Source organism: Helicoverpa zea, chromosome 13, assembly GCF_022581195.2.
Source record: "Helicoverpa zea isolate HzStark_Cry1AcR chromosome 13, ilHelZeax1.1, whole genome shotgun sequence".
NCBI classification, from domain to species: Eukaryota; Metazoa; Arthropoda; class Insecta; order Lepidoptera; family Noctuidae; genus Helicoverpa; species Helicoverpa zea.
This window is the reverse complement of record NC_061464.1, coordinates 6,018,802-6,046,591: the sequence shown is the minus strand read 5'-3', so window position 1 is coordinate 6,046,591 and position 27,790 is coordinate 6,018,802. Positions and strand designations below refer to the sequence as shown.

The 27,790-nt window shown below is 37.2% G+C and overlaps 1 protein-coding gene across 1 annotated transcript; it reads left to right on the top strand.

Annotated features, from left to right (window-relative positions):
* The first annotated feature begins 16,826 nt into the window (after window positions 1–16,826).
* On the top strand, window positions 16,827–26,794 carry LOC124635996 (protein piccolo). The gene is made up of 6 exons (XM_047171958.1): window positions 16,827–17,039; window positions 18,179–18,282; window positions 18,569–18,772; window positions 18,889–18,971; window positions 19,045–21,026; window positions 21,227–26,794. The coding sequence occupies exons 1-6, from the start codon at window positions 16,844–16,846 to the stop codon at window positions 23,104–23,106; spliced, it is 4,449 nt and encodes a 1,482-aa protein (XP_047027914.1). The 5' UTR covers window positions 16,827–16,843; the 3' UTR covers window positions 23,107–26,794.
* The last annotated feature ends 996 nt before the right edge of the window (window positions 26,795–27,790 follow it).

The following is a 27,790-nucleotide window of genomic DNA, read 5'->3' as shown; positions in this document are numbered from 1 at the left end:
CCACACACTTTTCTTTCCTGTCGGTTAACGGAACAAGAATTTTAAATGTAACCTTGACACTGACAGTACAATATTGACAGTGATACCAGAAAAAAGTTTTCATGTACTTTATATCATTTACATGAAAATAGGTGTTTTTACGTAAAAACGATCCCGAAATTAACAAATTCTTATTTCTATTATTGATATACAAGGTTTTAATGTATTTAAATAACAGTTTTTGCTACTTAATAATTTCACATTTTAAGGTGCGGCTACACCTTTCGTTTATCGATAAGCATTATCAAAGACAATTTGACGATACTCTGCCCTACGGATACTTAAAGCTGTCATTAACTAATGAACCCTTAAATTTCGTCTCTGGGATGTATCGTTCATTAACAGATTTAATGATAATTAGTCGTGGTGGCCTAGTGGGTAAAGGACCAATCTCTCAAGTATGAGGGCGCGGGTTCGATCCCAGGTCAGGCAAGTACCAATGCAACTTCTCTAAGTCTGTATGTACTTTCTAAGTATATCTTAGACACCATTGGCTGTGTTTCGGATGGCACGTTAAACTGTAGGTCCCGGCTGTCATTGAACATCCTTGGCAGTCGTTACGGGTAGTCAGAAGCCAGTAAGTCTGACACCAGTCTAACCAAGGGGTATCGGGTTGCCCGGGTAACTGGGTTGAGGAGGTCAGATAGGCAGTCGCTTCTTGTAAAGCACTGGTACTCAGCTGAATCCGGTTAGACTGGAAGCCGACCCCAACATGATTGGGAAAAAGGCTCGGAGGATGATGAGTTAAGGATTCATTAAGACTAATTTAAGTATCCATTCTGAGTGTGGCAGTTAGGTATAATTTCTTGATTGAAGTTTGTGTAGTATTATAAACAACATATGGCTATTTGCAGCTGTTTATAACTAGATAAGCTATAACGGTTAAAAAACCTTCAGAAAAGCCAAATAGACAATTAACTCGTTTGGTTCCATTAGTCCTCTTTAATAGTCCTCTTGGTGAAACTTGTCTGTAGGGCAAACAGTATTTTTTCAATAGCTCTACAGTATCCACTTAATTTTCATACTTTATTTTAAGCCAGAATATCTCTTTCATGTAACCCAATATGGTTGGTAAATGTCATATCAACTCGGGCAGTTTTTTCAACTGTACCCTACGCCTGCGACTAAAAGCCAAAGATGTTTGAGAAATTGCCGACTAGATGAATAGGTTATCCAATGATTTACGGTGGATGTCAATAACCTATTTGTTGATTTCCTTACATACATAACTTGTAAGAAGGTAGTGTCAAAAATCTATCTCTAGTAAGGTAATCAGCAGATAGATAGAATATATGAACCGGCCGACAGTCTTTAACAAAAAACTGACAGCATTATTATGGTTTGTTTCAGGTACACATCGCAGAAAACAGAAATGTGAAAAAGTCCCCTAAAATCACAAATAGCGTCCATTTTGTGGATACCCTGTAGTGACATTCGAAATCGTTCCATGTTCAAAATTAACAGTACAATGAAAATTAAATAGTCTCGTGATTGGTTGGAGTAAAGTGTGGGAGATTTGAGGCAGCCAATCAGGGAACCGCATTCAAAATGAGCGGGCAATATCGACGCGTGCGCCGCCCGCTATGACTGGACTCTCAGACAACTTGCGAACTGTCTACACAATATGATAAAGGTACGTGTGAATTTGTTTACAAAATATTAGTATTCAAAGAATTGTCATTGAACATCCTTGGCAATCGTAGTCAGAAGCCAGTAAGTCTGACACCAATCTAACCAAATAATCGGGTTGTCCGGGTAACTGGGATGAGGAGGTCAGATAAGCAGTCGCTTCTTGTAAAATACTGGTTCTCAGCCGCATCCGGTTAGACTGGAAGCCGACCCCAACATAATTGGGAAAAGGCTCGGGAGATGATGATATTAGTATTGAAAGAACCAGCCAAAAGCTGACCTATTTCATGCATATTAGTCAATACCTCTTCCTCTTTATCAGACTCGAAATAGAATTTGAGTCGATCAAATTATTAACAATTATGCATTACAAGTTCCAAGTCGTGGTGGACGACAGTAGGTACACTCCCTGGAACATGTTTCTAAGAGTACACTTGTTCACTGCCTTAAGTAGAAAACAGCCAGTTTTACCAAGGAGTATCATGTGGCCCCAGTAACTTGGTAGACTAGGCAGATCATATCCTAGTAACTGGGTTGAGGAGGATAGTCGCTTAATGTAAATCTGGTACTCACTGGCATCCAGTTAGACTGGAAGCCGGTCCCAACATTGATGGGAAAAGCTAAGTAGCCGATGACGTAAATTTTTCATATAAAAATAAATTGTTAAATAAGGTTTAAAAATATCTGATGACGCTATAATCTATTCTTATACGAAAATGACAAGACTATTTTTATACGATTATTTTTATCTCCTTTTATGTATAGCTTTTATCTTTTTACTACACAATGTAGCACATATATTTAGGTCAAATACAGGTTCTTGTTTGAGTACATTAAACTGCCTTCGTTCTTTGGGAATTTTGTAGATTTCTTGCGCATTTAGCTATTTTAAGAGCATCTTTTTAGTTGACTGTATCTAACTTACATTGTCACATCACACCATACTTTTATTGTAAAGGTGAAAGTTTGGATGTGTGATGAAGTTGTGCGATTGAAACATGAGTGAAACCACAAGGAACTGCTATTATATAGAAAAAAACTCCTACGCTGAAATACCTACTTTAAGATGGTAGATGATTAAAAAAATATTAATGTGATTTCACTCAAACGGTAAATATTTTTGAAATGATAATTTATTACCTTCTACATAACAATGATTTAAAACTGACCCTTCTGTTACTATCTACATACCTATATGTATTGACCCACTTAGATACAGGTTATACAGCAATTTTATCAGTTCCATAGTTTTTATTGCACACTTCATCATTTGCTTGACATGTACTCAACACACTGTATTATTAATGCTCTGACAGGAACTGTCAATGACTGGCAATATCAGGGGTGGTCAAATTGGGAACAATTTGTTTAAGTAGCTGATGATGCGCCTTTTACAGTCAACTGAGTTAACTGAACCATGGGTCCCAATGTGCTCCATATTCAAGCAGAACCTGTAAAATGTTGAGAAAAAGATACCATTTCTCAAATTTATATTATTGTTATTTACATACTAACACAGAGCAGATGGAGAGAGCTCTTCTCTCTCTACAAAGGATAAAAAACTCTTTTCAAAATCATAGCACTTTTGTGATAAGACTGAACCCCTTCGGGTTTGATTTGATATCAAGGCGTTGCAATTTAAATAACATACTTCTGTTCTTCTAACTTTGGCTACTGTAAAGTCCCTGTTGGGCACCATTTGTAATGACGCCCAACTGGGATTTTTAGCTTCGTTATCAATACGTATGTAGGTTTAGGGAGTTCCATAAATATAAGTCATATTTTTCCATTAGTACGAATCTCCCTGACTTAAATAAGTAAATTGTGCGAGACCATAAATAGACGCCATTGCCATCTAACTTCCAAAGATGTATAAAAACCATAATTTCCTACATCAAACTCCAAAGTACCCCGTACTATCCTCAACTCAATTCATGCCAAAATCCCAGTATCTATGATATATTCCATTCTATATCTGTAGTGCAAATGAGGAAAGTTGGACGGTAGACATGTAGTCTGGGAGTAGTGCCAACAACCCGGGCTCTAGCAGAGCACTTGTGAATGGGCCCTTCACTGCCTCTGTATGATTAATGACTGCACAACCACTAGATAATTATATTTAGGTGAGTCAACATCATATATTATCATCATTTAGCTCCACAATGTGATGGCGTGCTAAAATGGCAATGTGTTAATGGAACTGCAATTTTGCGGCCATGGATGTTCGAACTGATTTAAAAAAAAATCGATAGTACTTGGTTTTTAATGTCCAAGGCAGTAAGGGACGTTATAATTATTTCAATATTAACATTCAAAACACGTCATCAAATTGGTAGTGTCAAAGGTAACAATCTAAAATTATATAAGAAACGCTGTAATCAAATGTTCCGTTGAATACGAACCCAAAATAGTTGTGTAGATTTAGCAATAAAGCCTTATTTTAGCCGACCTTGGGTGATTCCTGCAGTTATTCATCGTATGATACGCGATGTCGCCGGCTCGCCACATTGACTCTGTCTCAACAATTTACCTATTCTGTACATACCTACATATTTATCTATACATTGAACCAAATCGAACTTCGTGCTGCTTTTATTTACAAGCAATTAAAAACTTTATTGGCGCCCACCGTGAGACTAATTCAAGTTTTCAAAAATAAGTTTAATTTCATAATTCCTGATCATGTCTTTTTTGTTATTCTTAAAATTGACATTAAATATTTATATCAAAGCCTTTTCTAAATAACGTTATATTTAAACTGGTGCCATCAGCTACTTGTTTTGCTCAAGCGCGTCTGTTACGTAGGTACCTACGATATTTGACCTTTAGGTATGGGGAGCGGGGTGAGTGTGTATGACGTCACTATATGATGACAGCCTTCAATGAAAGCATCGACTGCTAATTATGCCGTCTGTGGACCGAATGCCAAAACAAATGTTATTCCAATACTCTATGTCTCAATTAGACGTTTTTGTTAATCCTAATATGAATAAATTTACTCTTTGTCTGCAGTAATGTAATTTGCAGAACATTAATTGTTTGAACTTGTTGTAATTCAAAATATTTACAACACTTCAGCCTTTGAATCACCGGTGACCGGCAAATGATAGATTTCCACTAATTTCTTCTCAATCAATATAGGATTTTTTCATGACGATGAATATAATTAACTCTACCTTATTTATAACAGTACTACAGCGCGCAACTTAAGTCCTTAATCATCAGTCTGCTTCTTAAAGTGAAGTTTTAGACAAAGACGCAAGCAAGAAGCAAGTCTAAAATCAAGTATAAAAAGACACCATAAAAGACGTCATAGCTACACCATCCCTACCTAATCTTGATACTTTCTTCTACAAATAGAACGTGCGTAAACAAAACAGCAATGCCACAAGTTTCAACGGCAGTAAATAATCAGGTACACCGCAACCGACTAAGTAGGGGCTCGTAACTCGACATAGTAATTGGGTCGGCGATCGTTGGGCGGTCGGCCAACCACGCTGCCAGCCCAGATGCGACAAGAACTTGCCCACTGTAAATGTTGTGTGTACAAGTGCATATAATAGCAGGTTGTGTCAAAAAGTTTTGTGGGATTAAAAGATTTAAAGCAGTAGGAGGAAGTGGCTTTCTTGACACGACTTATGTAGGTCCGGATTAAATCTTCTAGTAAAAACAACTATAATCGTGGTCAAAACGACTGAAAGTTCTGTCGTTAAATGAACATATTGAAGATTAAACACACTATCGTTGAAACATGGTAGATTGTTTAGCCTCAATGAGGTCAGGTTAGAATCTTCCTTAATTTTCCCTGCGGATAAATTCTAAATCAATTTTATTCCTTAACACTTACAATATTCATAACTTTCTTACGAATAATTAATATTCATAGCACCAAGACTGTGCAAAAATATTGTATTGTACAATAAGATTTTTAATTTCGCAACACTAAAACTTCAACGAAAGCTTAGTACAATTAAATATAATCTGCGAACGCGAGATATGTATTATTTCGATTCCGTGTCCGAGTTTCGCGGTCTAGTTGCCAAATGCGTTCCAGTTCCGGCCACAGTTGGAACTTTGACAATCGCCACTCATAACAGCCACAAGCAAATGACCGATGAAATTGAATTGCTCTGTGATACATTCGGTTTATCGCTATCTTTCTTTCGACTATCGTTTGGCACAAACATAATCTTGTTACAGTTCATTTGCACATTATCGTTATTTTGCTGTTTAAGATAATATGCTTGTTTCTCGTAGTCTAAATCATAGGATTTTGTTTTTGCTCTCATTTTCTTGTGACTCGAGAGAAAATTCAAGAGTATGGGATTTGAAACCAGTTTCAATGTTATCTTTGTCACGATATTTTTGCAATGCTTAACTACTAACTATTACTCTACTCGACTACTGATATAAAGTAAAATCCTGAATTAAATCGTTTTAAAAAACACTTTGCACCTAAAAAATACTTACATCAAAGTCAACAAATCGATCGAAAATAACAATAAATTGATCGCCAATTTGTCTAAAGCATTTATCTGCTTTAGGACAAAATAATAAAATTAATAGTTGTTGGTCTCTCTCTCATCAATATTTATGCTACAAGGATTTATTATGGAACCCGGCTTGTTTTCCTCTTTTCCGGGGACCATTTTGTTTATTATAGCTATAAATACCTTACAATGCGAGACGAAACAGTTTAACAGTTTCTATTGGCGCCCAGCGTGGGACTTTTATTTCGCCCAGAATAAATACTTCTGTGACTAAATAATTTGTGTTAAGTACTACAGCTATTACATTTCTCGGAACATATAGAAAATAACTACTTTCTATTTATTCCTTTTTACCTAAACAGCTAACATGTACAGTAAAAAGGAGCCTGAAAATAAATAACCTTTTACAAGCACAGTAGTGGCTTACATCCTTCCAGTCTTTACCTGTAAACAATAACGCTATGCACCGACATGAAGCTTTTAAAATTTTCCTTTGAAGTGTGCGAAATTTTCAAAGCTCAATGTCAAATGCGGAGGTGCTTCACAAAGAGTCTTTACGTCCTTTTATCTTGACGTTACTTTCAAGATAACGCCAGGCCACGCTTGCTCCCTGCATTTTATGATGCAAGCCCTCCCGTTTTCGTGTTAACATAAACTGAACACTATTTACAGTCTCATTTGCTGAAAGTTTTGAAGGAAACGATGCAGACGAAATTCATTTTTTGAGTCTAACCTAATGTTCTACGGAAGTGAACAAGGGAGAGTTAGAGGTTATAAAGAAATATTGGGTAGCTTGATGTTTATTTTTATTTAATTGCGATGCAACTACAAATGCAACGTCATACACAATTTTATCAATAGCGTAATATAACATGTATAACTTTTTCCAACGGTATTGGGATCGGCTACCAATCTGACCAGACGTAGCTGTGTTTTACAAGGAGCGGAGATATGCAGTATATCTGACTTGCTCAACCCTGTTACCCGGGCGACTCAATACTCCTTGGTAAGACTGGTTCTCAGAATTACTGGATTCTGACTACCCGTAAAGACTGCCACAGATGGTCAATCACATCTTTATGATAATAATGTTTAAATAAATAGAACCTTATTGCATGTTCGGCCATTCAGAGAATGCGTTCCTGACACGTCGCGATTGAACTGACGACGTAACTACATTCATTGATTATTGATATAATAATGTTGTTTTAATGCTCCTCAATTGTTAAAACGGTAAACAACCAGCAAAAATATTTTTATCGTAACTGCAACGCCATTGCAAAGTTACGTCGTCAGTTCAATCGCGACGTGTCAGGAACGCATTCTCTGAATGGCCGAACTATAACTTCTTTTTCTACATTTCTTCAAATAAAAAAAACTAACCACTACTAAGTAAAAGGGGTCGTTACCAACACAAGGGCACAGCATAAACGAATAAACTTATAACCGAGTTCTGAGCTCAATAAGACGAGTTGTGGGTGTGTGAGAGAGGCTAATCTTGTCAGCCGCTAAACGGATTGAACGTCTTCTGACGGCTGCATTCATGCTTGGAGATTATGTCCTCGGAGAATTTGTTCGCCCTAGTACGCAAATTGTTGTGTTCTGTCACAAGTGTGTTTGTTACAGGCCATTTATTTTGTTGGTGAGTATCGGTAGTTACACTGACAGAGGTCTTACTCCACTTAGAGGATCTTTTTCATGAAATGGTTTCAAATAATCATATCATAATTAGTCTTAAGAGTTTCTTTTGGAATTTATGGGCATTTAAACACTTTCATAGATGACACGAGATTTACGATGCCGAAAATACACAAATAAGTTCTTCATATTGACTGCCCTGGTACCTGTCATAAGAACTCATTAATGTTTATTACATGTGATGCCTAGTAGACGAATATTCAAATCCCTTCCACACACTCCTTATTTTAGGCAAGACCAAGGAAAAAACCTTAATGTAACCGCGTATGAGAAAGCTACAATTTAATACTCAAGTCAAAGAACGACCTTTTATCACCATAAAATCGAATTTATTAAAGATACGCGTCTTCTATTAAATGTTTTACTTTATAAAGGGGAGTTCATTGCGTTACATTTCCATACACATTGTAGGATGTAGCTGATTGCCACCATAGTACTAATTGTCATATCAAAATACAAGACCTGTTACAGAAGACCCTTGTTTTAAAATTATTGGAGTTACAGAAAACCGAAGATCTGTAAAAAAAGACTTAAACACCGATATGCCTACAATCTTCTACCTTATCTATTTTAAGGTTCTAAGCGTCAATAGGTCAGTTTCTGCCCTTAAAGTAGAAAATTCCAAAATAGAACATAAAACAAATGATGTAGGTAACCGAAATATTTATCGTAAGACAAGACCGTTTTGCGCATAAACAATAATATGAAACAAAGTAAAATTGACCTAAATATAGTAAGGTATGGCTTGCATAAACTTAAGCTATTCAGATTTCTGGGCCGCTTCCAAATAGGCGACGCCGAGTGATTTACATGTACTGCAAAACGACTATTTAATGACAATCTGCTGTGTCTACTGTACAGACACGATACAAAAATAACACTACAAAAACAACTTACATTTTTAACATTTGAAAACGTAGACGAAATTCTACATAATTTTGGGTTCAATCAAACATTTTGTTTATTGTAAAAATGATTCCTTAGGTTTCCCGCTTATTTTACTTAGTATTGAAGGCCCGAAAACATGATAGGCTTTTAGCTATATAATGTCCAAAACCGACCAAATCCAAAGTCAAATATTAATTTTATTACAGTTTTTAGTAGGTACTTATTGGTTGTGATACGGGCAACAGAAATACATTAGTTGTGAAAATAACTGTCTCACTATCAGGGTTCATGAGATAGCTGAGTGACTGTTGGACAAGACAGACTTTGAGTAATGGCATAATGGCGTCCACGGCCGATTTCGGCCACGGCGGCTGTTCTCATTTAAGGAGATCAGCCAACTGCGCAGGACATATTATAGTGCACGAGCATTTGCGCAGACACGGGTGCACTCCCTATTCCTTCACTCTCATAACCCGATGGGACAGCAATCCGACACGACCGGAAAGAGATCAGGCGCAGGACCGACATTTACGTGCTCTCCGATGCACGGGTGAATCAATCACCAACTTCCTGACTACGGGCTGCTTTGTGAAAGCTTAAGAAAACCCACAAAGCGATTTCAGCCCGACCCGGGAATCGAACTCGAGACCTCGAACACAGCAGCCGCGCATGCGACCACTGGACCAACGAGGCAGTCAAAAAGACTTTGAATATGTATAATAGGGCCCTGTTTTACACTTCGGGTAACAAACTAAAAAGAAACTTAACAATTTATCCGTGCACGGTCCTCATGATAGTTAAACATGCAGCTACCGCGATAACCACACCGTTTCAGACACTCATAAATAGTCTTGAAACTATTAAAAATGTAGCAAAAAACTACGATATTCAAAACACGTGAGACAATAAATAATATGGTGTTATACCAAAAACGTCACATGTGCAGCTCTTTTGAATGCACCGCCGTCCAATGAGGTCGTCGCATTGCGCGTACGAACGCCCCCATTGGTCGGCCGGGACAAGCTCAGTTCGTTCAACTTTGAATCTGCAAAACGCTGCAGGAGTTGCCAAGAAAAATCGTTTTATTGTTTAGTTTTTGCAGCGACACCGTGTTGCTTGAAAGTATTGGAATCGAATAAAAACTTCAACATATTCAGTACAAACATATAGTTGTTTTTATTTTAGTAATCTTTTTACTTTTCAAGTATCGAATTTTCTTCAAATGCGAAGGCGGCCCACGTCGGGTTCCATTATGTATTAGTATTATTTTCACCTAAATACCGTTTAGTATTTCGTTGGCTTTAAAAGAACATTATTAAAATTGCTGTGCACTTAAGCGGTGATGGATTGATGGTAAACTTATACCGTCTTACCACAAAAACTTTTAAACGTCAGTTTATGCCTTGTCTAAAAAAATGTCAAATTATGACGTTGACATATGGTTCATTTTGCAGCCAAAATTTTATTAGACAAGTGTAAAACAGGGTTTAAAGTTTTTGTAGTAAGGCCCATAAAGTTTCAGCCGTAATAGCGACGTTTACCACCTCGGAACAATTTACAGGCCCTAGTAAAATTATGGCGTGGAAGAAAAATGTTACTATTATAGCTCGAAGGTATTTTGATTACATTGTTGTATTTTTGTTTAAATTCTCTATAATATTTGCTTTAGCAATTGCAGTTACGGTGAGGTTTTTACTGAAAAACTCGAACATATTAGTATCTAAGTACTATGAATTTGAAGAACTCACCGAATCATGGAGTCGTATCGTGTCAACATGATATCGCGGTCATACAGATTGTATTCTTTGAAATGGGACTGTTATTTTTGTCTGTACTTAGCAATGTAAAACAGGTACCTATTATTTTTTTTATTTTTTTATGAAAATAGCAAGTGAAAGTAAGCAGTAAGCAGCTGACAATTGCTTCTGTTACTCCTCTAATTTTTAACGCTAATATTTTCGTTCTAAATCATACGATATATTTAAATTAATATAAATCAAAGATAACCGACATACATTTCTCCAATAATTTGGCGCTATTATAACCTGAAAAGGAGATCAGGTCAAAGATTGAATCACATCGCTAACCATTGGGAATTTGGAATTAATGGCCTTACAACAGGAAAAGCATTAAAGGTTAAAGAATCAGATAAAAGAAAGAAAAACCAACTGTATTTCTGGATGAATAAAATATAATCACCGTTTTTTTTTTTAAATCTGACTCATAATTTTAGGAAGCTCCTAAAATTTTATCAGTTTTCTGGCACAAGCCAATCTTGGCCACAGCATTCAGGCGTCACATAGCTTAGGAAGGAACACTAACTTAGGCGAAGTTTAAATTACTCTACAGACCCGCTGCACATATGTAAAGTGTGTACAATTATTGCATCCTTATGGCACACAACTTTACTGGAGAGGAAATTCTGTATACAGTGTCAAAACGTTAGAGGTGATTACATCTTTAGGGGAGCTTACTGCTAGCTTGTTTTTAATGAAAGAAATGAAGATTCAATTGCTTTCTTCTTTCATCATCAAAATCGAAGACTTTGGCATAAACTGCTTGCTGAATAAGTTTCGTATCGAAGGCACAATATGAAGACCTTGCTGGGTTGCCGTTGCTTATATGGATAAGTAATATGTCCGGTTTATAAAAATTCACAAAAATTATCATACATTTTTAAGTCCTCTAAATTTTTTGTCAGTAAATCAAATCATTAAAGATATTGCTATCAGTAGAGAGGTAGGTCCATAAAAATGATTATAGCTCGACCGTTAAGAAAATGGGATAACTATTTCCATATTATTCAAATGGGAACGTTGTAACAGTATCAGATTCCGTCCATATTTCATGGTGGGTGTCTGCAACACGCGGCTTCAGCTGCAAGTAGGTCGCGCGGCCGACGACCCGCCCCACCGAACGATGCACAAACGAGGTTTTAATTTAACATTTTAATATTTATATCTCCTACTGTTTCTGAGCGCCTGGTATCTTGCATTTAAAGAAACTATACTCCAGTTTTGGGTGCAAATTGGTCCAGTGTAACGCTAGATTCGGTTTTTCTGTGGCCATTTTACATGTCGTGCGCGTAAAGGTACACATAGGCAGACGCTCCGTCTAAGATCGTGGTACACGCTGCAAAGAGTCCTGCAGTTAGGAGTCTAATCTAGGACTGGAGGACTGAGTCTTAGCTTGATCTTCAGTACTCCTCCAATTCCCGCCCTACCCTATTCCCTTAACTTCACTTAACTTCGTAATTTTGGTTCATCCGAAAGTTCCATATGATGGATATACTTAAAAGTATCCTTATACCGAATTTGTCAGCAGTTACACATGGCAATCGATTTCTATGGATTTAAACCATTCATTACCGTGATGTAACAAAGCATTCGGATATCATAGCTTTTGTATTTTTAAAAGCATGCGTGTACCTTTAGTCTAATAGAGGACTTCAAGAGAACGTATCGATATCGTACGAATAGTGGGTCCACTAGACCAAGTTTATAGTTATGCCAAATTAATGTCTTCTGATTTGGAAATTATCTTATAAGTAGACCAAATTCCTGTGTCAATAATACCTGCAATAGGCTTTGAATTCCAATTTGTTTTCCAACAAATAGACCGACTGCTAAAGTTGGGTAAAAAATAGTCTAAATAAAAAGTGACCACAAAACATTTAAAAAATCCCAGTGATCAAACGAGCTGTCAATCGATTAGCGCTTCGCCGCGGGCTGCAAGAGAAATCAATAAATGCCTTTTGAAGACTAATCCGTTTCGAATGATGTTGATGGAAAGGCGAGAGGCCACAAATAGTTATCCGATAGGCAACCGCATTGCGACCCCACCCGGGTTTACAGCCAACGATGTTATACTTTGTATAGCATAGGATTTTATACTAAATATTTGTTCAGAAACCTAGCCTGGCATGTAAATATAAATATCTAAGGACATCGGAAGTTTTGATACTGATATTTAAAATGGGTAATATTGATGTGGTCATTGTCATCCTACTACTATTATAAGACAATTGGTTGGTCGGCGTATGGATGAATGTATTTATTTTTTGATTAAAAAACGACGAAGTCATTTGTATCCAACTTGGATGTAATATATTAGTTAGAACAATATAAAGACGATATTTATCCGAGTACTACAGTTACCCTGAGGAAGCGGGTGAAACCACTAGCGGAACCTACTATTGGTACCGTTTTCAAAAAAGTATGTTTCAAATATATTTTCTAATGAAATAAAAACAGGAGAACTCGTAAATATTGCATCCATATATCTGGCATGCAATACACAAAAAAAAACAATTGAACAAAACCGACCTAAATAACAGCTGATAAACACACAAAATTCTAAAACAATTCCAAGTTTAAAATTTGAAATCCTAACAGAAAAGCGTTCCCGACATGACCCGTTCGTACGGGATCGGTGCATTCAGGCGGCCACCCGGGGAGGGTTGAAGGTTTCCCGCCGACACGGTTTATGTCCCAGATGAGTTGCTAAGCAACCAGCATGCGCCCTCCCTGGCTATTCGATTACTTTATAAACGTGTTATGATAGAAAACTATGTTAAATTAGTCCTGTGAGAATCGTTTGTTTAATGTGAGAGATTGGCTGCGCTGTTGCTTATGAATTAGATTAAAGTGTCGATAAAATTATGTTGTCAATTCATGGTTTTAACTTTATAAACCGCCTTGACTTTTAGTATTTTATTATCTTTGCCTTACCTTTAAACTGCTTTTTTAACGTCTAGTTTCTCTATACCCATCCTTAATTCATTGTGTGCTCCCAATGCAATCATTCTAGATTCATTTTTTTTTTTATTACTTATTCGCTAATCTGAATTGTACACTAATCAACCAAGTTTTTGTTAAAGTAACTAAAATTATGGATTGGTCATAATCTCACAACAAAAACACATTTCCTTATAGAACGTAAAAGTGCTATCCTTTTATTTTAAAGGACCCCTCCACAGGAAGGGCTTCTAACGTTGCGTTCAGCTGATTCCTGAACTTTGTTAATAAAATGCTTCGGCAGCGGCCGCGGAACACATGCGTCACATATTTTATTTGATTCTTTGTTTACTAACGACCAGCGCTGATGTTACAGCCAATAAAATACGTATTTGGATATTGTTTGACGATACTTTGGGTGAAGGAAAGTATTGGCTGTTTTATAAATAAGTACAATGAATATACTTCATTCTCTAAAGTTGATCAATGTCATCTAAGTTTTCAGTTAGTTAACAAGTTTGTTAAGTGTTATTTTGTATTCCTGAAAGAAAAATAATTCACTTTACATATTTATGCAATAGGTATTACAGTGTTAGACAAATAAAATATATAAATATTTAAGAATATTAATATTTGAGGGGACCATAATTAATTCTCCAATTAACCATATAAAACGATAGGGTTACTCAGTATCCACTCAAACAACAGGCATAGATTTAGCAAATCACATTAAAATTCCACAAAAAAATTTAGTGTATCCAAGATTTAAAGAAGCGCTAAAAAAACAGCACAAGTTCTATTGTCTGCATTCAATGATAAGAATTTATATAATGGCAATATCGAATTCACGAAATTGCCATTGGAAAATTCTCTCGGAGAATTCGCTGAAAATCTTGAGGGCAAAAAGTGGCGTTCAATTTAGGGGAACACGGAAGGACCGTAGTCACGGAGAACTGTTGCGATTTATGGGGTTAAAAGTCCGATAGGTGCTGGGGCGGGAACGTGGAACAACGCCCAGGGCTGCTTCGTCTATCCATAGTTGCCAGTATATTAAAAAATCGTTTGTCACTATATCTAAAGACATAGATAGAGAAGAACATCGTCCTCCTGCCCCATGTCAACTTTCTGAGATTTCAGTATATTTGTTACCCTTTCTTCCAACATATCTTAGACCTAGGTAACATGACACTCTTATTCATGAAAGGTTATACTTAATCATTTAAGAATAGGTACTACAACTCCTTATTGTTTTCCTAATTATAGCACTTAAGTACCTATTATTATAATATTTAACTGCCTTACTTAACTGCCTCGTTGGTCTAGCTGTCGCAAGTGCGGCTGCTGAGCACGAGGTCTCGGGTTCGATTCCCGAGTCGGGCCGAAATCGCTTTGTGGGTTTTAGAAGACTTTCACAAAGCAGCCCGGAGCCTGGAAGTTGGTGATTGATACACCCGTGCATCGGAGAGCACGTAAATGTCGGTCATGCGCCTGATCTCTCTCCGGTCGTGTCGGATTACCGTCCCATCGGGCTATGAGAGTTAAGGAATAGTGAGTGCACCTGTGTCTGCGCAAATGCTCGTGCACTATAATATGTCCTGCGTAGTTGGCTAATCTCCTTACGTGAGAACAGCCGTCGTAGCCGATAATCGGCTAGGAGGACATCATTATAATATCAGACACGTGTATGCTAATATAATCCTACGCAAATATCAATCATTACATGTGGATAGGCCAAAAATATTTCGGGGAAAATCGTTAAGTCCCAATCTGGGGAGTGGGAAAATGTCCGCGGGAGGCAGCCCTACCCCGGGATAAAAGGGAGGGAGGTCGGGTCATCGGGTCGCGCTACACGTGATGAACACAATTACACATTGCTTTTGTTTATAATGGCGGAGTTATTAACTCCATCCGCTCAATTATAGGAGCGGTCAGGAGGTGACAAACGAATTCAAAACAATATCGAATCCGTAAAGGACGATTAGGGACATTTTAAGAAATAGTTTGCCTCGACATATTTTGATGAATTCCGTCGTGATTTTCAATATTTCTTTGCTATCAAAATTAATTTAAGCAGAATCCTGTAACTGAACAAATCCAAAAACATCTGCTGCTCATAAAAGGTAGGACTAAGGGTTCTTGGTCACGAAAGTCGTCTTTGGTCCTCGTAGCCCCTCTCTAAAAGGCAGAAGACGGCACAAAAGCTGAGGTTTTTAGTGGGTGCAAGACCCACATAACCTCATCGTCTCCCCGGGCGGTGCGCGGTGTGTGTATGCGTCAGGCATTTTCCTCAGCTGAAACAAAAAAAAAAAAAAGGACTAAGGGTTCTACAAATTGGACGTTTAACTTCGGTGCAGTTGCGCAAAGTACATTTGTCGTCCGCACGGCCGCCGAAAGAACCCTTAACAACAGCTGTCTATAAAGTAAAAAAATATGGGAAAAACAGCAATAGGCACTGCGTCACAATGACGTCTACTTTCAGTTGCTAAGACCATTATATCACCGATTCTATTATAAGTTGCATGCGAAGTCAACTCAGCAGTATCGATTGGAGCCATTGCAACACTAATATTGATTCCATTAAAAAATCATGATCAGATGACGACAGCGGTGTCACCCACGCTAACCGTGCCGTATAAAATTAGACAAGAGAATCAATACAAAACTTTGAGTCACCAGTATTCAATAAAAAATGCAGCAACAACGTCATAGTTTAGAAGTATTTAGTGCTTTGACGTAGTCAAAATGTGTGACGTCGTTGCGATCAACAAATTGATAAACGATCGGTAATTTATCGATGCGACGGTCGTTCTTGTCCTTGTCAAAATAATACTTTAGTAGTTAAGTACACTATGTTGAGCTTATGGCTAAGTAACAGCGTCGGTCGATCGTTCATTAGGGTAAAGCAATCCTTTGCGCGGTCCGCCCGTGGATGGGTGACCGTCTATATAGTGAAAAGTTGGGCCATGTTCCAGGAGCTACATAAAATTGGTAGTCAGATGCCAGTAAGTCTGACAAGTAACACTATTGAATATTTAATTAGGCCCCCTGCTGTCTTTGGTATACATCTGGCAGTCGTTACAGGTATTCAGAAACCAGAAAGCCTGACAAGCAGTCTCAAACTACAAGATTTCACTTAAGAACACTATTTCGTTTGCTGAGATCTCGGGATTAGTTGGTGGTGCTGCACACGTTACTAGATGACATGACAGCTGCTACCTTAGCAACAATCGTTGTCCAACTAGTGGGAAACCGTACCTTGGAAACCCTACCTTGGAATTAGGGAACCTCTGAAACTGGAGTGAATTCAAAACATACTAAATAATCAAAACTTAAATTTCAGCGCGGTGCAATGGCGGTACGGTGATGGCGGATGGCGCGGGCGCGGTCGCGGAGGGGGCGGGCGAGTCCGCGGCGCGCGGCGCTGCGCTGGAGCGGGCGTATGTTCACGACGTGTACGAACAAGCGGGAGACGATGGCGACGAGAGCTCGCGAGCGCCCGCGCCAGGCGTGCAGGCCTTTCTGTCCGAGCTGGAGCCGGGCAGCCTGGTTTGTGATGTCGGTTAGTATTCATATGTATACTCTTTTCTATAATCGAAGAAGGAGGCCTTGCCTTGCCGCGGATTTGACAACTCGGTTTGGCTATCGTTAAAGTTACAAGGAGCAACGCACCTTAAGTTAGAGGAATGGAGTAGGAACAACGTAGACAACTCATTTTAAGGCCCCCTGACAGATGGCATGGTCATTTTGCTCTTTCTGCAATTACAATGATATGGTCGAGCGGTAAATGAGGATACCGTGTAACCAAATGCACATGTGAAAAGGCACTGAAATTATTTAAAAAATACTTACCCTCCGTCTGCAAGTTGGATATGTTATCTCGATTATTGAGCAGTGCGTAGACATAGGCATCGTACTTATACTAGCCGTATTCAGAATTGTCTGACTTTTAAAAATTATGTAAAAGTACTTACTTCACAAACTACTACGAACTTAGATATCGTTCTGTCTAGATTCAAAAAACTTATTAATACTTCTCTAATAACAAAATAGGAATACATAAATGAGCTGTTTATTTATAATACGGAGAATTCTAATAAAACTGAAGCATAACAATATCATCTAGTTAGGTTGGTAATAGATATTCTTGCCCACGTTAATTTGACTAAGTAGGAGTTATGCGTGGGAATAAAATCTATGCAAGCGTTATTTTAACCTTTACGACTGTAATTTTAACCTCAGAAAACATATAAAATGGTTACTTAAATTATTTATTTAATTTTAAACCAGAAACCCACGTAGGTTTTTCGAAATGTCAGTGCTATCCTGTATTTCTGTATATTTTAAATCAGTCATAATTATAATATTTAGATGATACATAATTCACCCCGCTGTTTTAGTATTTAGCTTACAAGTCTCTACAAATATTCAGAAATGAATGCGTAGGTACTTTAAACTGAGTTAATATATCTAGCAGTTCGGTACCTACATAAACATCATGGTAAATCTCTGTACAACATGAGCCTATAAATTATTTACGTCAGCTGTAGAATTCTCAGTAGCTTCTGAGTAAGTCCTGTATATGACATTCTTAGGTATAAGGTAATTGCTCTTGGTTTACCTATCGGGGTATTATTTGGCAATGTCAAAGAGGAATATGTAAAAGGTATAATTGTAATAATTGTTTTTTCTCGTCTTCAGGTTGCGGCAATGGCAAATACCTGAGCGTCAATCCGTCCGTGTACACAGTAGGAGGGGACCGCTGTACCCGGCTCACTGCGCAGGCGCGCCAGCACAATAATGAGGTCAGTTGGTGTCCACTCGCATTACATCTCTGCATCACCGTCTTATCTTTGCAGAATTGCTCGTGACTTGCTTCATTACGTAAATCATCAACGTAGTACTCTAAATATTCTATTGGAATGTTTATTAGTGAAGACTCCAGTCAAGTCCAGTCCAAAGACATTTTGGGATATTCCAAAAATCTGATGAATTACAGAGACCAATATGCGTAATATACGCTCAAACCATCTACTTTACTAGTTTCCCAACAAGCATTGTCCCTAACTTCCTGGTGTCCTAACTTCTCAGGTGGTCGCATGTGACAACCTATGCCTGCCGTTTCGCGATGAGTCCTTCGACGCGGTTCTGTCCATCGCCGTCGTGCACCACTTTGCGACGGTGGAGCGGCGGGCCATGGCTCTCCGAGAACTGGCCCGAGTCACCAGGATAGGCGGCCGGCTACTCCTCACTGTTTGGGCCATGGAACATGAGGGACGGAACTTTCATTCACAGGTAATATTCATGGACACTCGGATAAATGATTTGTCTTACCTATATCATGTTTTTCATTGACATATTTGATTGAAATTGAGTGGTATAACAAATGGATGTTTACATAAAATTTTCAGGATGTATTGATCCCATGGCATCGACCAGTCACACTGTGCCCACCAACACCGGCTCCAAGGTTCCTTTCAGTTGACCACGACCAGTAAGTGTCCGATTAACTTAAAATGGTTATAGTGACTATGTTTACGTTTTCTAAAACATTTTGTCTTTTGCAGCAATGCTGAACCTTGGAAAAGCCGAGATGGTTCCCCAGGATCGTCATCCCTATCATCACCCAACGAAACCTGTTACTCATTTGTGAGAAGAGCACTCCAGCGGCTAGCGGGACGGAGGTCCTTTCTACCTTCGTGGAGTATCGGAGCTCGGGTACCGCAGAGACCTTGTTTACGACCTGAACCACCCGCCGCTGATCTACCTATAGAATTACGACGCTTAGATGAAGCTCTCCCACCGAGATTAATAACACAGGCTTCTGACGCATCAACTATTAAGTCACGAAGTTTAACAGACATTGCTGACGTGGAAAGGCGAGCGCTAGTCCGATCACGATCAAGTCTACCTAGTCTAGGTGGCGATGAGCCTGAGCCACCCCCACCCAGTCAAGTTACAATACCAGAAATAAATGAGCCTCGAAAGAAACCTCGACTTGTAAAACAAAAGAAGTCGATCAACGAAGATGACGCAGAAGAAGATCTCGATAAACCAACAGATATGAAGAGCATGGTAGAAGAAATGCCAAACTTTAAAATACACACTCCTCGGTTACAGTCAAGTAAAAAACCAGGGGTATTCAAACAAACGTCGCTTAATGAGGAATTGATGTCTGTTGAGAGATTAAGAGAAAAGGAAAGATTAAGAAAAAATATACAAAAACAAGCTTCATTGAACGAGGAATACCTTTATCGCCGACCAGGGGTTTTAGACTCTATTCGGGACTCAATATTTTCTACTTCCGCAACCACTGGCAAGAAGTTCCAATCATTGAAAAACGGCCTCACTAGTAAGTTCAAAACGTCTACAACGAATATAGATAAAGTAACCGTGTTCGTGAGAATGCTCCAGGGATGGAAAAGTCACGGACCGGCACCAGAAGTTCCTACGCCGAGCGACAATAATCCCGGAACAGAAAAAACTCAACCTGAAAGAAGACATTCTAAGGAAGACGGATCCGATTCCTCCAAAGACAGTAGCCTTCAAAGTGACACTAGTGTGGACTCCGAAGACAGTTTTGCATCTGTGATATACGTTCCAAAAGCTGACGGATCTAGCGACCCTCTCTCGCCAACGCCTCTATCACCTGGACCTACTTCACCTAGGTTAAAGGTATCTTCGGTTCCCACGTCACCTAGAATGAAAAGTTCTCCAGGTCTGCCATCACCAAGGATCAAACAAGCCTTTCCTTTAATAAGGCCACCAGCCTCACCAAATTCAGTTCAAGCACCAACAACTGTGAATAAAATCTTGGTAGCTCAATACAGCCTAAAGAACTACTCAACTACTACTTCGGTCGCAACGGTTCCATTAAAACCTCAATCGAAAAGTCAGCCTAACTCTCCGCCTAAATCCGAGTCTGATGACACAAGCGTTAATAAACCAGAACCTCTTTCTATCATAAATAACAATGTATCCATTGATGTATTCGAAGAAGTGGACCCTATACCACCGATAAAAGAAGAAGAAGAAACTCCAACAAGCGATGTCACTAAAGAATTACTTGCGGAAATAAACAAAGACATTGAAGAAATACATAAACTAACGGCTGAAACTAACAAATATCAACCGCGTGTTGTTCTTCAAGATGTCAAGCCTTATCCAAAAATAACATTACAAACTGTAGCAGAACTGCCAGAAATACCACAATTTAAGCCAAAAGAGTCAAATAAATCATCAACTGACACTTTGGATTCTAGATCTGCAGATCGGAAGCGAAAAGAAAGAATACGGCAGATTAAAGAAATGTTAAACAAAGGTATTCCGTCTGGTAGTATAAGCAGAAGGCCACCGTTTCCTCTGGTTCGAGGATCGAAGAATACAGAACCGATCGTTAAAAGCCGGCCCACTCTTATATCCCTGGAGTTATTTAACCCAGCAACCGATGACATGGACAGCGACTCAAGTGGTGTTTCATCACCAGATTCAGTGGACAGCGTCATAAGCGTCGTCCCTGAGGAACTTCGAAAAACTGCTATTGAAAAAGGTAAATATGACATTGTTTAGCACTCTTCTTACTATACATAATTGACAAAAAAATGACAATGCTCCCGTATGCTTGTTGCCTTTTGATTCATGTTTATACTCTCTTGATTATATACATTCGATATTTATACAATCCACGAAACTAAACCATAACTAAAAAAAAATTCTGTCAAAAAATAATATCAGTTTTTTTCATTACAGATCTTATTAATCCACCAACATCCGAGTCGAAAAAGGAGGAACCAGTAACAGAAAAAGCTCCTTCACTAGCAACCTTCGGTCCACAAACTCTCATTGAAGCTGCTGCAGAAGTTGCACATTCTCTGGATGAAACTTGCGAAACAGTCATTCAAAGTAGCCCGAGATCCAAAAGAAAACAACTGGAAAAGCTCGAAAGTGCGGAAGCCATGGCTATCGTACAGGGAACATCAAGTAGTAGCAGTAGTAGCAACTGGAGCCTCAATAAACTATCGCCTGGAGATTTACGGATATTAGAATCAAGATCCCAATCTCATACCAGCTCCAGTGGAAGCTCATCAAGTCTAGAACGACTTTCGCCTGGGAGAAGATCAAAAGACCGCTCTCCAAAGCTGGGTAGTACAAGTAACTCTACCTGGAGTTTAAACAGACTATCTCCAAACAGACCCGAAGGGCGCTCATTGGATGAAAACATCGGCAAAACTCACCGGAGCCCAACAAGATTACCATATGATTCGATTTCAATTTCTAGTACAGATTCTGATAAATCAATTTCTAAATCAGAAAGCTTTAACAGGATACAAAACGAGCCCCTTATTACGTGCAAATCAGACATGATAGCTACTGAAGAAGAATGGCCGGAACAAGATAGAAGTCAGCATTTAACTGAATTTGCAGAGAAGCTAAGTGAAAAGCTTCTGCAAGAAATTGACCAATACTCAAAGCGAATCAATGAAGAAGATTTCGACTTACCGAGTAGCAGCAGCAGCGAAAAGAGTATATCACTTAGGCTGAAACGAGAAGAGGAAGATAGAAATACACAGAAAATCTTAGATGAACTATCAGATAGTTTACAGCACCTAGAAGATCCATACATTCATAAAATAAGCACTGAGATGCAAGGCCTTAATAAACTGAGTGCAGAAATCCAGGAAAGAAACAAATATATTGCATCTTTAAACGACGTCCAAGAAACTGATATTAGCAAATTATTTCCGAAATGTATGTCAAAGACGAAAAGCAAGAAGCGATCAAAGGACGTCGATCCGATTATAAATAAATACAGGGAATTAAAGAAATCGATGAAAGTTTCCAGTGAAGAGGATATATTCCTCAATAATTGTGCCAATATCCAATACACAGCAAAACCAATTACAACAGATAAAATAACTGACATCGATACCAAAAATCCAGATGACGACAGTGCTATCTCGTCAAGTAACGGCAATCCTGAAATTACAATCGACTCTGGTGCATCATATGACACAAGTCAATCGCTCGAAACGGGATACTCTCTAGAGTCCGAAATCAGTGTAGATTCATTATGCACTAGCACAGATAAAAGATCATCTCTAAAAGTCGGACAGTCTACAGACTCGAGCGATTTGGACAAAATGGAAATAAGTCCTGAATCCGTCACATCACGTTCCAGTGCCAGCACAGCTCCATTAAAATCTGGTTTCTCGATCGAGTCGAGTGATACATCAGCTGGTAGTGACTGGAGCCGGCGAGATAAGACTGGAAGCACGGCATCGCTCGGCTGCGCTAGCCTTGCGTCCTTACCTTCATACAGCGAATGCTCCAAAGAGCGGAAACTTTTGGAGACGCGCTCTTCATCTGAAGACACGGCGCCTGTTCCGGTTATTCCACCGCCTCGCGCCTTCCCACATGCGCCGCTGCTACCTTCCTTGAGTGACGGATCCGACAGCTTACCTTCCGAGGGAGGTGCTGTCACATACCACCGGTATTATCATGTTTTCAAGCGAGGAGAACTCGACCAGCTGATCGAGAAGTACGTGGAAAGCTTACACGTGGTGTCCTCGTACTACGACCAGGCCAGCTGGTGTGTTATAGCAGAAAAAGTTCAAGTATGGACCATTTAATGGACTTATAGTGTACTCACTCTTTGTCTAATGGCTGATACAAGGTTTCGTTGCTGGTATATTTAGGGGCTGATGATAATTATTATTCTGGTTCATATTATAATCTTATGAAATAGTGAAGATTGTGACCATAAAATTATGAACATAGGACACTAATAAGTGCAGTGTTTACATCCAAGTGACCTTCATAACAAACTCGTAAGTGAGTGTTAAGGACATTTACTCGTGAAATGCGGTTCTTACAAAAAGTGTTAACTATGCGAAAATGCCAAAAGCATAGCTTTTGTTTTTTAATAATATATTCTAGTCACTCTATAAAAGTTTACTAGTTGTTATTTCTAATATAATCTTAACAATTTTGTTGCCCATTGCGGAACGTAGCTTAACGGGAGTTATGTGTGTGACTGTGTGGGTGTCACATTACTTGTATGTTTGCCTGTATTGACCTGCAGTAATGTGTTCATATTATACGAACAGTTCCCACAAATAACTTCAAGTTAAAACTACGTTTAGCACAACGGGCATTAGTATTCGATGCGATAATAGAATTCGCATGAATGAAAACTAAGAGCTTTAAATAGTGAAAAATTAAATATAATATATTATATACTTCAGTGGCTCAATATTATATAAGCTATTCATAGCTTATTTACTCTGACGTTCATGTATACCTACAGAAATTGTAACGTTATTCTCCCATACTTATAGGTATAATGAATTTAGACCATACTCCAAGACCAAAATAATTAGGTACAATGAAAATATTCAGATTAATTATAATCGTTCTATGACAATAACCGAACTGTAGTAATGGCGTCTTACAAATTTCTATTTAGTTTTCCGACACATCACACTTTATTTCCCACTAATATTTCGGTTTTGGATTATGGTTAAACTTTTTTTATTTAAAAATATTATCGTATAAATAATCTGGTGTTATAAAATTGTACTTTTTCTTTACAGTATTAATTGTAACGAGCTGGCCTCTCATATAACTTGTATAATCATGTATGGGTCCACCGTACGTTCTTGCCACCTATATCGCGTTTTTACATTTCATACTAAATTTGGACCATTTAGTAAAATTAGAGGTTTTAGTCGTGGTAGTGGCAACCTGAGTCCCCCTCGCCTACTTGAATAATACTTGAGAGTACAAATACATGCATAAATTATTTGTTCAATACTCAGTACCAGTAAGTGTACTCTTGAATTGTACTCTTCCGTTCCCGATCCTGAATTTATTTCTTCAGTGCCTATTATTATGTTAACCTCAGAGATAAAAATTTTGATGAAGGTGTATCACATTTTTTTCTAACCACTGAGTTTACAAAATCTATCAAATTAATTAAATCAAACTTTAAAATATATAATTTATGCTATTGTCCCAGCTTTAAGTACCTACATAATCGTTAATTGACATAAGCTAGATAAAAACGTTATTTCTCTTTTATTTTTCTATTCCAAAGACTATCTTCCTTTTAATAAATTCATAATAACATTTATTATAAGTGAAAATAACGAATTTTAAATTTCATTTTATCAACGTATTAGTTAATAAGTATTTACATAGATAAGTTAATAAAATATATATGCACCGTGCAGCTACAGGACATCATAATTACTGTAATAACTTTCATAAAAATAAATGTATTTGTTTTTATTATCAGAAGAAATGAGGAAAAAATTCAATAGAAGCCAAGCCATAAGAGTATCTACCTATATCACAAATATTTAGGCCACTTTTAAAAGAAATTCAACAATACTGATTACACGAGAAATGATTGAACAATGATGGCCATGATCCACCTGGAACTTTTATTTTTTACAAATCGACGAACGATATGGCAACATTGCTTACATGGTAAAATTAACGTTGAAAAGTATTCGGTATTGAACTGTAAATAATCGCTATAAGTATATAAAGCTATTAGAAATTAATTATGTTATCAAAAATCAGTGAGATTAAAATTAATATTATAGTTATAGTAAATATAACAATGAACAGGCGACTGCACGTTTAATATTTTCTTTGATGAAAATGAATCTCAACAAAAATTGAGGATAGTATTAAATGTGTAGAAAATACGTCGTTGTCATATTGTCACTAGAAATGTACGCATTAGTTAAATAATGGACTGTAGCGGTTAGGAGATGATATACCTATATATATATATACATATATATTATATATATATACATATATATTATATATATAAAATGCACAACCGTTACTGTACCTATTAATTTAATATCTTTATGTAAGTCTTCATTGTAAGTCAGTATCTGTCGACCACGTGGGTAACAATTGCATTTTTATCAAATGGTTACTGAATTAAGTCAAAATGTTTCTTTTCATTAGTAAAACAGTATATTTTACATAAAACATATGAAATATTTATATTTTATTGCCGTTATTAATCTTATATTGTCAATTTGTCGAGTATCCTGAATCTATAAAGCAAAGTAATCGACTGAATTCAAAGGTCATTGAGCGTAAAACAAATTAACTTGTAAATATTTTCTAAATCAGTTGGTCTGAAAACAATTTAATAAAATGCAATTGTCACCTTACACAACCAATAAGCACATTCCATTAAAATAAAACAGTCGATTATAATTAAAACAATTTTATATTACTTGTGTAAAATAATTTCGAGCATTAAGTCTGTCCGATGGACATTAAATTGATTTTATTCAAAGTTGTGAAGTTTTTGAAGCATATCAGTGCTGTTTAAGTATTTAAGGAATGTATATTATTTTCCTATTTTTGTAAATTAAATTGCTTGATACAATTATTTGTTAAATAACGCAGGGTGTCGCTGTCACATAAAGTGTTGGGATTTCTATCAATTATTTAACGCAGTTGCACGTAGTCAAATATAATAGAATTATTATGTAGGTACTTTATTCTCCATGTGACCAAACTGACACCGAACAAATATTATTCACATTTGTTATGTCCCGAGAACCTTCAGTTATCTTTATGGAGTAATAAATAACAATGAATCTGCATTATTGTAACTATATAGTAAGTGTATGTACCTATTCCTTTCCATTCCTTATATTCCGAATTTTAATATCTTGTGTACATACATATTCATATAAAATGTATTTCATATTGGCTTAATCTGTGATATATAATAGAAATTGGCACAAACCCACATTATTTGAAATTATTTACAAAACGAGGAAAAGTACATATACCTAATACTAAGGAAACATATTTTGCTGTTGACTGTTTAAATTTCATTTAACCGTTATTTATATATGTGATATTAATTTTATGACCGCATGATATTTGGTAGAGAAATATTTGTCTGATTTTTATCATTGGCAAGAGATAAAAAGTATCTATAATACAAATTAAACAACGCATATTGTTAATATTTACTTAAAGTATATTGATAGCACATAGAACAGTATTGTTTATACGACGATATCAATTTGTAAAGTACGGGACGCGCTGTTCAAGCGATGTGTGTTCCGATGAACTGTCGAAAATAGTAACCAACTTAACAAACATACATCATCCTCAGTAAGTTTTTGACTGAGATACCACGACTTTAGTGAAACAGTTTCAAATGAAATCGTTACGACGTCACGCATCAGAAAATGACTTGATGTAAAGCCTTTTCACACTTCAGAAATTGAGCCAACCTATTCCCCTTTTCAACAGCCAATACTATACCTAGACAGCATCAAAAGAACATCACATTAACAGGAACATATTAATAATGTTCTGTAGAACAGCGCGACAACCGTTGGTTGATGTCGTTGATTTAATAGATTTTTTTATCATACCTAACCTCGCTACACTACGCTGCACTCGTAAAATATTAACAATAGTATAATGCTCATGCTGATATCTTCATATCAATCATGTACTGAATGTAGGTGGAGCTACGGAGAAAACATTTAAAAGTAAAATAACATCAGTAAAATGTTCATTTTGGTTGCAGACAAAACAGATATTCAAAAAATTATTACTGGCACTTCAAAAATGTATCCTTTTTATATAAAATGCACCTTGCAACCCTAAAAATAAACATTAATACATGTACGACTTTATACAGGACGTCAAAATTTCAAAATATCTCCAAAAAAGCCGATGTTTCGTTTAAAAATATATTGTCTTTTCCGTCGCTCCAGCTACACGAATACCTAGCCAGTTAAGTCCCAGTTTTTAATACAAATCATTGATACCGCTCGCCCTCTTACGAAAACGGGCAGTGTAATATTAAATGTAATGAAAAATACAGTAATACATTGTAAGCTTATGTCGTACTGTATCTATACATTATACTAGGTGACAACCTTCACAATAAAATGAAGACTTCAATAAACCTTTTTTGTTTTATTCATACTAATTTAATCGTTTTTCATAAATTTTGACTCCCGCTTTTCTTGGTAAATTTTCTAAAATAGCAACATCAAATCGAAGTTAGGAGCTCTAGTCTGAATATATTGCGGTGGTCACATGCAATCGCAGGCTAGCTGACACTTCTGCCCTTAAATCTACTGAAATAAAATTGACTAATGAAATAAAGGGATATCAAAAATAAAACTTAAAAACTGTTGACTAAAAATGATTTATTCTTATGTTAGAAATAAATACAAACATGTTTTATAACAATGTACCAAGTTAATCTTTGCACAAAAGAAATATCATATACGAGAATTTTTT

Excerpts from the sequence above, each read along its gene's own strand:
- LOC124635996 (XM_047171958.1), top strand. The coding sequence starts at position 16,844 with ATGGCGGATGGCGCGGGCGCGGTCGCGGAGGGGGCGGGCGAGTCCGCG. Across the intron at positions 17,040-18,178 it reads CAGCCTGGTTTGTGATGTCG|GTTGCGGCAATGGCAAATAC; the intron begins GTTAGTATTCAT and ends TCTCGTCTTCAG. Across the intron at positions 18,773-18,888 it reads GACGGAACTTTCATTCACAG|GATGTATTGATCCCATGGCA; the intron begins GTAATATTCATG and ends TAAAATTTTCAG.